Source organism: Eurosta solidaginis, chromosome 4 (genome assembly GCF_040869045.1).
Source record: "Eurosta solidaginis isolate ZX-2024a chromosome 4, ASM4086904v1, whole genome shotgun sequence".
NCBI lineage: Eukaryota > Metazoa > Arthropoda > Insecta > Diptera > Tephritidae > Eurosta > Eurosta solidaginis.
The window spans coordinates 242934131-242949307 of record NC_090322.1 but is presented as its reverse complement, the minus strand read 5'-3'; the positions used below and the strand labels follow the sequence as shown (position 1 = coordinate 242949307).

Genomic DNA, 15177 nt, shown 5'->3' with positions numbered 1-15177 from the left:
TTTCGTAATTTTCGATATCGAAAAAGTGGGGTGGTCATTGTCGGATTTCGTTCATTTTTCATACCAAGATAAAGTGAGTTCAAGTAAGTACGTGAACTAAGTTTATTAAAGATATGTCGATTTTTGCTCAAGTTATCGTGTTACCGGCCATGCGGAAGGACAGACGAACGTCTGTGTATAAAAACTGGGCGTGGCATCAACCGATTTCGCCCGTTTTCACAGAAAACAGTCAACATCATAAAATCTATGCCCCTACCAAATTTCAAAAGGATTGGTTAATTTTTGTTCGACTTATGGCGTTAAAAGTATCCTAGACAAATTAAATGAAAAAGGGCGGAGCCACGCCCATTTTGAAATTTTCTTTTATTTTTGTATTTTGTTGCACCATATCATTACTGGAGTTGAATGTTGACATAATTTACTTATATACTGTAAAGATATTAAATTTTTTGTTAAAATTTTACTTTAAAAAAAAATTTTTTTAAAAGTGGGCGTGGTCCTTCTCCGATTTTGCTAATTTTTATAAAGCGTACATACAGTAATAGGCGTAACGTCTCTGCCAAATTTCATCATGATATCTTCAACGACTGACAAATTACAACTTGCAAAAATTTTAAATTACCTTCTTTTAAAAGTGGGCAGTGCCACGCCCATTGTCCAAAATTATACTAATTTTCTATTCTGCGTCATAAATTCAACTCATTTGCCAAGTTTCGTCGCTTTATATGTATTTGGTAATGAATTATCGCACTTTTTCGGTTTTTCGAAATTTTCGATATCGAAAAAGTGGGCGTGGTTATAGTCCGATATCGTTCATTTTAAATAACGATCTGAGATGAGTGCTCAGGAACCTACATACCAAATTTCATCACGATACCTCAAAATTTACTCAAGTTATCGTGTTAACGGACGGACGGGCGGACATGGCTCAATCACATTTTTTTTCGATCCTGATTATTTTGATATATGGAAGTCTATATCTATCTCGATTCCTTTATATATGTACAACCAACCGTTATCCAATCAAACTTAATATACTCTGTGAGCTCTGCTCAACTGAGTATAACAAATTGTATAGTTGCGATGGTCAAAAAGAAAAACAAGTGAAATACTGAAATATGTACATCAGTAATATCTTTAGTAGCATAATTGCTATTTGTTTTTTATAACTTTCATGAACATGAAATGGTATATTAACTTTGGTCCGATGTTTGTAACGTTGAGAAATATAGAAGATAGACTCACCATTAAGTATACCGAATTTAGCAAGGCGACGAACTGAGTTGATATAGCCATGTCCGTGTGTCCGTTCGTCCGTCTGTCTGTTTAAACGCAAACTAGTCCCTCAAATTTTGAGATATCTCAATGAAATTTAGCACAAGGATGTATTTTTGTATTACATTAGACATTTGTCGGATCCGGTAGGATCGGACCACTATAACATATAACTCCCATACAACCGATCGTTCAGATAAGACGATTTTGGTCATTCCTGCCGCAATTTAGAAAGTATAAACGTGAAACTCGGTGATATATATTCTAATATATCATAGAAAATATCCTGAAAAAATCACTTTGATCGGAGCTATATATAGTATATATCCAATACAAGCGATCGTTCAGATAGAAAGATTTTTGGCCATTTCTCCCTTAATTTCCAATGTAAAAACGTTAAACTTGGAGATATTTATTCTAATACATCATAGAAGATTTCCTGAAAAAATAACTTTGATCGGAGCTATATGTATATAGTATATACCCATCCCATACAACCGATCGTTCAGATAGACAGATTTTTGGCCATTTCTGCCTTAGTTTCCAATATAAACACGTGAAACATGGTGATATATATTCTAATATATCATAGAAGATTTCCTGTAAAAAATATTTCGATCGGAGCTATATATAATATATATCCCATACAACCGATCGTTCAGATAAGGGGGTTTTTTGCCATTTTTTTATATTTATCTTAAAATGTTTAGGTATGTACAGTTCCCTATATATTTCTTATCTTATACAGCGCATTATTTGGAGATTACGAATGGGATAAGATTATTGTTCAGCCCCATTCATGAAAGGTATGAAGTCTTCGGCACAGCCTAAGACAGTCCCGTCCTTACTTGTTTTTTTTTTTTTTTAATTTAGAGATTTTTGCAAAAGCTCAGTATAATTTTTGTGCAAAAAAATACGTCTCAGTGGCAACCTGCTCATCAAATCATTCATTCATTGAAGAGTTGATTTATTTGCAAAATCGTATTAGGGTCTATCAGACAACCAAAACAAGCGTCCCCTATAAGAACTCATTTAAGTGCACTCAATAGTTTATTTATTTATAAAACGTTTAGTCAACAACAGTCGAATTTTTGATTTTAAGACTAAGGTACACTTGCGGCAAGCAAACTCGGCAAAATTCTCAATTAATAAATTTTTAGTGAAAGTGCTGAAAGAAAAAATAATAAAAATAACAACAAAAACATAAAAAATGTTTAGTATTGTACAGAAATGCATTATCGTTTTTATTCTTTTGAGTATCGCCTTAGCTGCTGATCTTAAATATTCGGGTATAGATACCGTTAGCAATGACTCCCGTTATACAGTCCTACATCCAGAAGTGGACTTGATTACATTTGATAAGACCCATTATGTTGGAGGACAATACGTATTTAGTTCGGGCAAGAGAATTTCAGGTGAGTGTGTTTACGATTTTATGCTGCTTCCCGGAAGTTTATGATTGCATCAGCCAAAAGTTAAATAAAACGCATCGATAAATTTCAAATTTTATTATTAGCGTCGAATGTCATTAAATTTCTTGCCATATCTAGAATATGAGTAGAATTTTATTTATATATGTACCTAAAGTGTTTTATTTTAGTTAATATTGCACCGGAAATTAATAAAAGTGGAGTGACATATATATGTTTTTAACTTTTGTATATGTATGTATTAGAGGTTTACGCCGATCACTTTATCGGCGGCGGCGGCGTAGGCTCTATTATATACCGGCGGCGGCGGCGTGGTCGGCGCGCCGGCATACGCCGGTGCTCTTACTTTCAAAAAGCTTAATTTTTCTATTTAAAAAAATAATATTTAGGAAAGGTTTTGTTTGTATGCATTTAAAGAAATCAACGTTTTGGCCATTTCGGAAAGATCCGGGGTTTTTGCCTCAAAATCTCGCAGATCGTTCAAAAATTTTCAGGAGTAGCTCCTTGCGGAGGGATGGTCCCTCGTTCACTTACTCCAGAGAAGCTTCGAACCTAACCCCGGAATTGGCACTGCTGCGTCTGCGTAATGAATTATCGCACTTTTTCGGTTTTTCGAAATTTTCGATATCGAAAAAGTGGGCGTGGTTATAGTCCGATATCGTTCATTTTAAATAACGATCTGAGATGAGTGCTCAGGAACCTACATACCAAATTTCATCACGATACCTCAAAATTTACTCAAGTTATCGTGTTAACGGACGGACGGGCGGACATGGCTCAATCACATTTTTTTTCGATCCTGATTATTTTGATATATGGAAGTCTATATCTATCTCGATTCCTTTATATATGTACAACCAACCGTTATCCAATCAAACTTAATATACTCTGTGAGCTCTGCTCAACTGAGTATAACAAATTGTATAGTTGCGATGGTCAAAAAGAAAAACAAGTGAAATACTGAAATATGTACATCAGTAATATCTTTAGTAGCATAATTGCTATTTGTTTTTTATAACTTTCATGAACATGAAATGGTATATTAACTTTGAGAAATATAGAAGATAGACTCACCATTAAGTATACCGAATTTAGCAAGGCGACGAACTGAGTTGATATAGCCATGTCCGTGTGTCCGTTCGTCCGTCTGTCTGTTTAAACGCAAACTAGTCCCTCAAATTTTGAGATATCTCAATGAAATTTAGCACAAGGATGTATTTTTGTATTACATTAGACATTTGTCGGATCCGGTAGGATCGGACCACTATAACATATAACTCCCATACAACCGATCGTTCAGATAAGACGATTTTGGTCATTCCTGCCGCAATTTAGAAAGTATAAACGTGAAACTCGGTGATATATATTCTAATATATCATAGAAAATATCCTGAAAAAATCACTTTGATCGGAGCTATATATAGTATATATCCAATACAAGCGATCGTTCAGATAGAAAGATTTTTGGCCATTTCTCCCTTAATTTCCAATGTAAAAACGTTAAACTTGGAGATATTTATTCTAATACATCATAGAAGATTTCCTGAAAAAATAACTTTGATCGGAGCTATATGTATATAGTATATACCCATCCCATACAACCGATCGTTCAGATAGACAGATTTTTGGCCATTTCTGCCTTAGTTTCCAATATAAACACGTGAAACATGGTGATATATATTCTAATATATCATAGAAGATTTCCTGTAAAAAATATTTCGATCGGAGCTATATATAATATATATCCCATACAACCGATCGTTCAGATAAGGGGGTTTTTTGCCATTTTTTTATATTTATCTTAAAATGTTTAGGTATGTACAGTTCCCTATATATTTCTTATCTTATACAGCGCATTATTTGGAGATTACGAATGGGATAAGATTATTGTTCAGCCCCATTCATGAAAGGTATGAAGTCTTCGGCACAGCCTAAGACAGTCCCGTCCTTACTTGTTTTTTTTTTTTTTTAATTTAGAGATTTTTGCAAAAGCTCAGTATAATTTTTGTGCAAAAAAATACGTCTCAGTGGCAACCTGCTCATCAAATCATTCATTCATTGAAGAGTTGATTTATTTGCAAAATCGTATTAGGGTCTATCAGACAACCAAAACAAGCGTCCCCTATAAGAACTCATTTAAGTGCACTCAATAGTTTATTTATTTATAAAACGTTTAGTCAACAACAGTCGAATTTTTGATTTTAAGACTAAGGTACACTTGCGGCAAGCAAACTCGGCAAAATTCTCAATTAATAAATTTTTAGTGAAAGTGCTGAAAGAAAAAATAATAAAAATAACAACAAAAACATAAAAAATGTTTAGTATTGTACAGAAATGCATTATCGTTTTTATTCTTTTGAGTATCGCCTTAGCTGCTGATCTTAAATATTCGGGTATAGATACCGTTAGCAATGACTCCCGTTATACAGTCCTACATCCAGAAGTGGACTTGATTACATTTGATAAGACCCATTATGTTGGAGGACAATACGTATTTAGTTCGGGCAAGAGAATTTCAGGTGAGTGTGTTTACGATTTTATGCTGCTTCCCGGAAGTTTATGATTGCATCAGCCAAAAGTTAAATAAAACGCATCGATAAATTTCAAATTTTATTATTAGCGTCGAATGTCATTAAATTTCTTGCCATATCTAGAATATGAGTAGAATTTTATTTATATATGTACCTAAAGTGTTTTATTTTAGTTAATATTGCACCGGAAATTAATAAAAGTGGAGTGACATATATATGTTTTTAACTTTTGTATATGTATGTATTAGAGGTTTACGCCGATCACTTTATCGGCGGCGGCGGCGTAGGCTCTATTATATACCGGCGGCGGCGGCGTGGTCGGCGCGCCGGCATACGCCGGTGCTCTTACTTTCAAAAAGCTTAATTTTTCTATTTAAAAAAATAATATTTAGGAAAGGTTTTGTTTGTATGCATTTAAAGAAATCAACGTTTTGGCCATTTCGGAAAGATCCGGGGTTTTTGCCTCAAAATCTCGCAGATCGTTCAAAAATTTTCAGGAGTAGCTCCTTGCGGAGGGATGGTCCCTCGTTCACTTACTCCAGAGAAGCTTCGAACCTAACCCCGGAATTGGCACTGCTGCGTCTGTTGTAAAGAAATAAAGATACATATAATGGTCACACTTTTGTTTGTATATCTCGTGCAAAGCGTAGTTTCACCTGGGGTTAACTCTTAATAATCGTCGCGAACACAATTTCCTTAAATTATTTGTGGCTCATTGGCAGTCATGCACAAAGTCGGCTTACGGTTGCTATTAATGGTCTATTAATACTCATGACGCTCATCAGGGAGAGAAATGAGATGCTAACCAAACAGTTCCTGTTGAATACCCAGAAACCTGGGCATCCCAACAGACACCTGATTGATGAGCCAACATCGCCTAGGGACTTAAGGAGTCATCTCCGTAAGCATTTTGAGAAAATACGGCACCTGAGAACTCAGCCGTATGAAGCAAAAAAACACAAGCAGGTCCTTGGTGAACTCACAAACAGGCGTCGGACCTTTATGCAAGGAATTGTCCGGTAAATCCATTACTCAAAAAACAGTACCCAAAACTTGCGGAAGAGGAACGCATACTCCCCAGGGAAACGCGAGTCACTCTGGCTCAACTTCGTTCTGGATACTGTAACAGGTTAAAATCTTACATATCCAGAATCAACCCCGACATACAAAATGTATGCCCGCTAGCAATGTGTCCCCACATGACACCAACCATCTCTTTAATTGTAATGTGAAATCAACGCCTTTAACACCCCTTTCATTATGGTCCACCCCCGTTGAAACAGCAAGTTTCCTTGGACTCCCGTTAGAGGATTTGATGACGATTTGTGATCGGTCGCAGCTATTAGGTACGGCGAAGCATTGCTACAACAACGCTCTTGGTACAGGGCGCCTCCAGTTTTTCGGCTGTTTTTAAGAGCTACAATTCCCGATGTGACCATTCGGCCAAGGATCGTCTAAGTGGATGTCATTGCGGAATGGGTGAAAGTCGTATAATCCTCGGCGCATCTACATAATTAAAATTTTACAAGGACCCTGGATAAAATTTTTACAAGTTTGCAGACGTTTGTGTTCACAGCATTGATTTAAATAGTCTTCTTTAAATCAAAACGATATTTTAGAATGAAAGTCGACCGATTTTAAGTTGAAAGATATTAACTGTTGTTTTCCTGTCTTATGATATAAGAGCTCATTATGGATGAATGCGTAGCTTCAGAGTAGTTCCACTGTCCATTACATTAGGGTAGTAGCACACACGGTCATTAGTTGGACTGTCTTGGGAAAGCTTTGCTTCACCACTTTGAGTGTTCTTGCGAAGGACAAAGCCTCACCTGGTAAATATATGTGCCTACGTATTCACATTTGTAAAAGGAACCGTAACGTGTAGGTGATATTTAAACTTGGTTGATTGGCTATAATCAATGTGATTCACTCCAAGGGACTAGTTTGGGATAGCGCCGCCAACTTTAGCAAATGTCAAACCGGGAGGCTTTGATGTTGAAGGATGAAGTGTGAAAATCAAAATTAACATGTCAGACGCTATTGTATAGTTTCGCAAATAAACAGCAGATGTTTGAATGTAAGCCCAAGTAAAAATCGGCAAAAGGACTAATTTTGCTACTGTGGAAACTTCGCTTCACTTTTTTTTTGGTTTTAAACTATCTAAAAAAGTATGTTTCAAGCCGTCAAGTCTAACTTCAAAACCCCACAGATGTAAAGAAATACGTAGGAACTTGGCACGATTTATATCGGAGCAAATTTAGGTCGAGATTATACTCCCAATGGCAGCTGCAAGACAGATGATTTTAACTGTGAAGCTTTTCGTGGCAGAAATAGGCAGAAATACCCTCCGAATATTTGCCACTGCCGAGGGGCAACCCCGCGTAGAAAATATTTTTTCTAATGGAAGATACTTTTTCTAAATGTTGATGTTGCTTTGTTCGGGACCTGAACCCAGGACCGTCGGTGTGGTTACTACCCATAGAAGTACATATATTCCTAATTCTTTCATCTTATCCTCTAATCGTTAAGGTTTGGTTTCCTCCAATAGCGGTGCCGCTATCAATATTTTACAGAAATCTGTTATAATAAAAATACAATTTATTCAGGAAGTTCTGCTTTGTGGACCATTTGGCGCCCCCTGTGAGTAGCGCCCGCGGCAAGATGTCCCCCTTCCGCCCCCGCCCCCCCCCCTCACTATACCACTGGATGAACGAGTTTGTACCGTCATCGCGGCCGTAATATTTATTGTCGCGCCGCTATATTACGTTAAGGCGAACTTCGCCGTCGCTTAATTTCAACGTAATAACTTTTACATTTCAACATTTTTGACAACGTACTCTACCGCTATGTATCGGGCGCTATATAGCGGTGCCGCTTTCTAGGAAACCAAGCCTTTAGATTCTAATGCATTCAAACAAGCTTCTAATTTCTTTTTATACTACTTTAATATAGATTAGGTAATTGCTGTCCAACCAAGCCTTTAGATTCTAATGCATTCACACAAGCTTCTAATCTCTTTTTATACTACTTTAATATAGATTAGGTAATTGCTGTCCCAACTAAGGCAGTTCAGTGGAACACTTTTGCGTTCCGTTGCGATGCCACATTAACTAGCAACGACATTGGTTTCAGATCATTTAGAGAATGGCTGTTAAGCTATGATATGCTTCATGACAAGCTAAACAACGACCCTTGCTATTGCATACGGTCATTCCCATATATCCATACTGAGATATTTACGCCTTGTTCTTTGAAAAACAGATTCTCTACGTCATCCTCCATGCAGAACTCAACTCATGTATACTACAGTCGTACCCCGGCAACATTTTAATCACTATTAAGAGAACCCTATTATGTCCGCTGAGGTCTTGTAATCTACAACTGCCCAGTAGGATACGCACCTGGAAAGAGGTGATGACAACCCAACGCTCGCTTTGCTCATTCGAGGAACACCTTTGTGGCCAGCGGTGTTCGGCAGTGCATAGTGACAATTGGATGTCGGAGATATCACTTATCCCTGTCACGCATATTATTTTTCAAATAGAAGCTTAATGCGACCGTGAAGAAGCACAGGCACTAGCACATCACATACAGTTTTTGAGTGTCCAGCCCTTGCATAGCGGCTTCACTGTCCAAGTGGATGTTTAATAGTGCAATGGTCGTGCAGCCTAACTATCGGCTGACTCTGAGTAACTGCCAAAATACTCCCCCCCCCCCCCTACCCCTAGAAAGCTTCTAGATCATAGTTTTAAATAAAGTCTTTTCAGTTTGGTCGTTGAGCAAACATCTTGTAACACTATGGGCTCATTAAGGTCTGCCACCATTATCTGTGAGGGTGGCACGGATCGGCCAATTCAACCTCCAGAATGGCACATTGATCAAAAGATTGAAGAAGCTATTTTGAAATAGCGTATAAGATCTCAACAATATTTTTTTTAAACTAATTTTTTTTTCTTTCTCTTTAGGCGATCGCTTGTTATTAAACTTCCAGGACAAAACACAATTCACTAGCGCCGTAGATATTGAAGCTCTGCTACGCTACCCATCCCAAGGCGAAGATACGAATATAATCACAAGAGTGGAAATTTATGCCGCAGTTTCATCAGAAGATGCAGATACACATTTCGTTGAAGGCGGAATCAATAAATCTTATTGTCATATACTCTTTGCTTACAATAGCACAAACTATGTGGAATTTGAGATATTCATTTACGGCTATTAATACACTGCTAATAATTTAATAGTAAAATAATTTTTGTTGAGCAAAAATGTTTATTTAACCAAATTTTTATAAATGAAAAATATTTAAATTATATTTTAGTGAAGCAGTAAAATTAAGAATAAAAGAAATGAAAACTATGTAGAACATAGTTACAAGATAATCAGCTTTATTGTAAACTTCATGTGAATAAATCAATCCCATGAATTTTTTATTTCCCATGAACAAAAAATTCGTATCGTTAATTTCATGTGAATCAATCCTTATATTCGAATTTCGAATATGCTATTGTGAACATCACTCATGTTTTGTTTACAAATTTTTGCAGAAAAAATTGCTGTTGTGTAGTCAAACATTTTTATTTTTGCGTTAAATATTAAAATTGTAATGATTAGTGCTTACTTGAAGAAGAAACTAATACCAGTCAGCAATTGGCTGAACGAGTGTCCAGGAGGATATTACGCGACAAGTGTAATCCCCTTGAATTACCCAATGCAAGGTAAACATGCAAATAATTATACTCGTAAACCAAATAAATAATCGCGTATTAACTATTTATACATAGCTTTCACCAATTGTATAGAATAAATAAGCCGGCGTTCAAATATTTGTTGGATGTATTGCACAGTGGTCTGCCAGTGGCACGTAAACGTTTTGCAATAGACACAGTCGTAAAGCTTTCAGCTGCTCTAAGATTTTTTGGTGAAGGAGCATACCAAAAAGGAGTAGGGAGGCAAGTGGATGTTGGCTTATCGCAGTCAAGTTTTAGCCACGTCTTGTCTGATGTATTGAATGTTTTTGAGGAGTCCCTTTGCAATCAGTGGATAAAATTGCCTACTAAAGACGAAATGCGTGAAATTGCTTTGGATTTTCATCAACAACTTAATATCCCAGGCATTATTGGCTGCATAGATGGCACACACGTTAGAATTATAGGCCCTAGGAATAATAAAGACTTATATTATAACAGAAAGGGTTACTATAGTATGAATGTTTTGCTGGTAGATTTGTAAAATTTGTGTATGCTTTTACGCATGTTATTAATTTATCTGCAGTTATGTGATAACAAAATGGCAATAAGATACGTCGATGCTACACACGCTGGAGCCTGCCATAACTCATTAATTTGGAATACAAGTGAATTGAAGGTTTCAATGGGACAGGATTACTTGTTCATAGGCGACGCTGGATATCCACTGGAGCCTTGGTTGCTAACACCCCACAGATCAGCGGAAGATGGCTCCACAGAAAGCAAATTTAATGAGGTTCATACACGTGGACGTAACATTGTGGAAAGGACTAATGGCGTCTTAAAAAATAGATGGAGGTGTGGAGTAGGAGCCATGGAGCTACATTATTCGCCTAAGAAATCAGCTCAAATTACTAATGTCTGTTGCGCGTTGCACAATATATGCTTAACGTATCGGTGCGATGACACACCTTTTATTTCAAGTAGAGCTTCTCAACCGGAAATTTCTGAACACGTGCAGTTTAAAGAATCTGACTCGCATTCATCATACCTTAATGAAGCTAAGCGTATTAGAGCAAATATAGGCAATTGCCTTATGTAAATTTATGACAAAATGTTTTTATAATTGAATGACACTCTTCAAAGAAATGTCTGGTTTGTATTAGCTCAAAAGCGGCTTTATTGTTAATCTTGCTTTACCAATTTCAAAAAATAAAGTACATAAAATTCATCTTTTTTACAAAAACGTTCGAAACATTCTAATTAATACCTAAGCTTTTCTTTGCAGCTAGTATTTCCCAAATTTTGAACCTCCATTTGACTGTTTATACGTATGACTTTACGGTCAACTTCAATTTTTCTGAGCCGTTCAATTTCCGAATTGTAGCGTTTTGTTTCCTTTAGTAAACTGTTTTGAATATTTTGAAAGTTTTCGAGGCCTTGGTTTAATTCCTTTAAGTGGCCTTCTATTTCAGTATAGTGATGACTCTGGATTTCCAAGCCCTTTCTGACGTTGTCATTCATTTCTTTTGGAACATCTAGTTCAATGTTTAATAGCTCCGAAGGGTTAATTTTTTTGCGAGTTTGCTGGCTGGTTTTTTGTACAGGCAAAGCACTTTCCCTTTGCGTGTCACCGGCAGCTTCGGTGCTATTTTCGTCCAAGCCTTTTTCCATGCAACTAAGTTCCACTTCAGAGTCCTCACTAGAGCTGTTGTCTTCATCACTACTGTTATTTTCACGTTGCGTACCAGTTGATTTCGTTGCATTCAAACCAAAAGGCTTGCCATCTTCGACACCTTCCGCAGATGCTGCTGACGCAGTTATATCCAATATTGACTGTTCTAATACAGAAAAAACATGTTGCTTGCAAGGTCCTCCACCGGTCTTTTTCCTATTTTTGGTATTTTCGACAGCCTTGTTTCGTACGTATCGTTTTTGATCAATCCAAACCTGTAAGCAATGGCTATATAAATTATGGCACATTCCATAGCCACATTGCCCATGCTATTGAGGGAATTGTTAAATTTCTTACAAAAAGCCAGCACTTTATCTTTATTTTTTTTGGAACCCCTTTCCTATTTCAGGATTTTCGGCCATAGTGCTTACCAAGAAAGTCAACTGATTTTTGTTTATAGACCTAATGTGATAGAAAATAATTCTTTACTAAGTTTAATAAGCAATAAACAATCCTTAAATTTTATCGAGTGTTATTCCCCACTTTCAGTTTTGCGAACAAATTCTATACATTCACGTGAAAAAAAATTTGTTGACGGTTAGGGTAATTTTTCGAAAATGGGAAATTTTTCACATGTGAAGTTCACAATGAGAACAGACCAAATGGGGGAATTTTTCCATTGGGAATTGCATTCACGCGAAGTTTACAATAAGGCTGAATGTGAACGTTTTTAAATCTTTCAGTAAAACTTTTCAGTGTATGTAAAAAATCAGAAAAAAATGTTATAATCATAGTTTTATTTTATCAAAAAAAGGTTAAGGAAGCGACGATTTGGATGGAATTAGCTCAGACTTATAGTCGGCAAGTACCAACCCAGCTGTCTAGAGCCTAGCTATATTGCTCTTTGAAGCCGTGATAAGTCCGCAGCCTCTCGTAACCGGAGCCATGACCTCGCGGGCGCTGGACAGTTAAAGATTAACAGTGTTATCATAGATCGATTTCGTAAGCTAGTGCAAAAGGCTTCTTCTATCCTCTTGGTCTCTGAATCAAATTGGTGTTGGCTTTCTCTGGCTTTCCCTTCTTATTCCTTTTACTATCTCTTGAGTCAAAACGAAATCTTATTTATGTACATGTGAAATGTGATATGTTGCTTAATGCAAATTGTATTTGATAAAAAGTTGTCAAACAGGTACATAAAATTACATCATAAACTTATTTAATCTGAACCAAAGTATTGTACATTGTACGAGAAGAACGTGGTCTTACTTGCATCCAACACAATTGAGATCGAACGTTGCCCAATGCCACCAGCTGTTACGTAAGCATTACCATCATTGCTGGCCTGCTCGCAAACGATTTCTACATAAGTGACAATGCTGCCAGTGCCCGATTGTGGATAAGTCAGCTGAATTGTTGCGTCTTTCTCAACTTGATAGTAATTGATATCGGCAGCTTGTGCAATCAAATGATCACCTACAATATGGAGAAGTATACACAGATTAAGTATTACATTTTATTTATACAGAATGGAACTTAGAATCTTATGGAGGTAAGACAATCGGTCTGATAAAGTACAATCTCGTACCCGTGTTGCAGCGGGGCTTGAAGCCCACCATTTATTTCGTCTATTTGTAAAACACACTTAGCATACAAAACAACTTCTACTTTGGACTTAATAGACAATCGAACAACAATCACTATCTTTAAGTCTCTCATCATGTCTGTCCTGATGTAGGACTCGGTTTCAAGCAGATTAATTACTTGGGGCAACGTGAATTCAATACCGCTGAACCTCAACAAATTCAAATTCATGTACCTCTCTCGAAGATCTTTGCCAGTAGCCTCTTACGTAATTATGTAATAATTTTTGTCTTTTGTGGACTTGGGAGTCACGATAGATCCTAAACTTAGTTTCGACCTTCATATTAATGGTACTGTCAATAAGGCTAGAGGTGTTCTTTCATTCGTGAAACGGTGGTCCAAAGAATGTAGTGAACCTTATGTAACTAAAGCACTTTTCACCACTTTACTTAGACCGATACTAGAATACGAATCAATAGTCTGGAATCGAAAATATCGAGTTCATGCAGATAGACTTGAATCAGTACAAAAGCAATTTCTACTTTTCTCTTTAAGAAATTTTCAGTGGGACTCTACGTATAATCTTCCCCCTTATACTAGTCGGTTGAAGCTTATCAATCTTACAACTCTTGCAAGTCTTGGAGAAATGCTAAGCGTAATATTTATGGCTAAACTACTGAATGGATTGATTTCTAGCCCAATTCAAGACATCACAATCCCCTTCTTTTGAGGCATAGTAGAACTAATTTCGAATTAAACGAACCTTTTCGGTCTTTGTGTCATGATTTTAACACTCATTCTAGTTCACTTGATATAACGGATTCACTTCTCCTATCATATCTTAACTCTTAATAAAAACAAATAAAAATAAAAATTTTACGTACTAAAAAGTTCACTTACTTAACAATGTAGTATATGTATATTTTCTAACTGTTATTTATAATACTCAGCTGATTATTTTTATTCTGCAGCTGAGCAATTTTAGATCTCAACGCTTAACAAACTTCCGCCAATCAACAACTCGGAAAAACAAATCCGTGCGTCTTGCAGATGCGACCCTCTTGTTGGTTGGGCGGGCTTTGGAGGGTATTAATCCTTAGGCCTTAAGTTCAGCGCACTTTCTTCAAACCAATATGCCACTATCTACAGCGATATTAGCCAATTCGGACGTTATTTGGAACCTACTTAGTTACGAGTTTCTTATAAAGTGAACCTTGTTCTTGACCACGGCGTCCAGTATGTCTAAAATTGCATACAGCAAAAGATTTACTGTTCTGAGTGCAAATGTAATGAAGTAATCAACGTATTCCTATGCTAACTCACAAATAACATATCCACTACTATTAGAGAAGTTGTTGGCCTTAACTTTTTATTTCATAGTTTCTCAACACAACACAACCGTGCGTATCTAGGACTTACTACATGAGTTTTTCTTTAGTAGCTAGTGATATAATAATTTTTGATGTTAAAACTGTAATCGATGGGGGACAACACTTTCGGTAGTCTCATGAAATGACTCATCCTGACTTATCTGGATGCAATTCTTATGTTACTAAATTACCTGCAATACGTCCGCCTAAAGTGTAACGCACCGACTGTGATCTCGCCTTGCCCGTTTCTTTTCTCAATGGCAACAAACACAACTCGGGATGACTTTTCTTGAATTCAACCATGTTCTTAACAACCATAACGTTGTTTTCCTTAATTGCACCACCATCTACGAAACCCACCGTCAAAACGGCGAAAAGAGCTAGAGAAACCCAACACACTGTGCGCGAATGCATTTTTTTATATTTTGTGATTTTTTTCTAACCGGAAATAGTACTGTTAGTAACTGTTATAAAAACTGAATGACAATATTTTACGACATAAGCAAGTATTTATAACACAGCAAGAAATCGTGCAAAGGGAAGATACCAGAAATCAGTGGCCTCTTATCATTTACAAGCAAAGAACATTCAGCAGGTTTTGATAAAACGTAATAAACAATATTAAAT

General features: G+C 36.6%; 2 protein-coding genes across 2 annotated transcripts; one reads left to right on the top strand and one right to left on the bottom strand.

Moving 5' to 3' along the window:
- Positions 1 to 4795: 4795 nt before the first annotated feature.
- On the top strand, positions 4796 to 9698 carry LOC137251166 (uncharacterized). The gene is made up of 2 exons (XM_067785297.1): positions 4796 to 5224; positions 9202 to 9698. Exons 1-2 carry the CDS (start codon positions 5020 to 5022, stop codon positions 9456 to 9458), a joined length of 462 nt encoding a protein of 153 aa, XP_067641398.1. The 5' UTR covers positions 4796 to 5019; the 3' UTR covers positions 9459 to 9698.
- Positions 9699 to 12717: 3019 nt separating this feature from the next.
- On the bottom strand, positions 12718 to 15029 carry LOC137251165 (uncharacterized). Its single transcript, XM_067785296.1, has 2 exons — positions 14742 to 15029; positions 12718 to 13072 (listed from the first exon to the last, which is right to left on the bottom strand). Exons 1-2 carry the CDS (start codon positions 14962 to 14964, stop codon positions 12816 to 12818), a joined length of 480 nt encoding a protein of 159 aa, XP_067641397.1. The 5' UTR covers positions 14965 to 15029; the 3' UTR covers positions 12718 to 12815.
- Between the last annotated feature and the right edge of the window lie 148 nt (positions 15030 to 15177).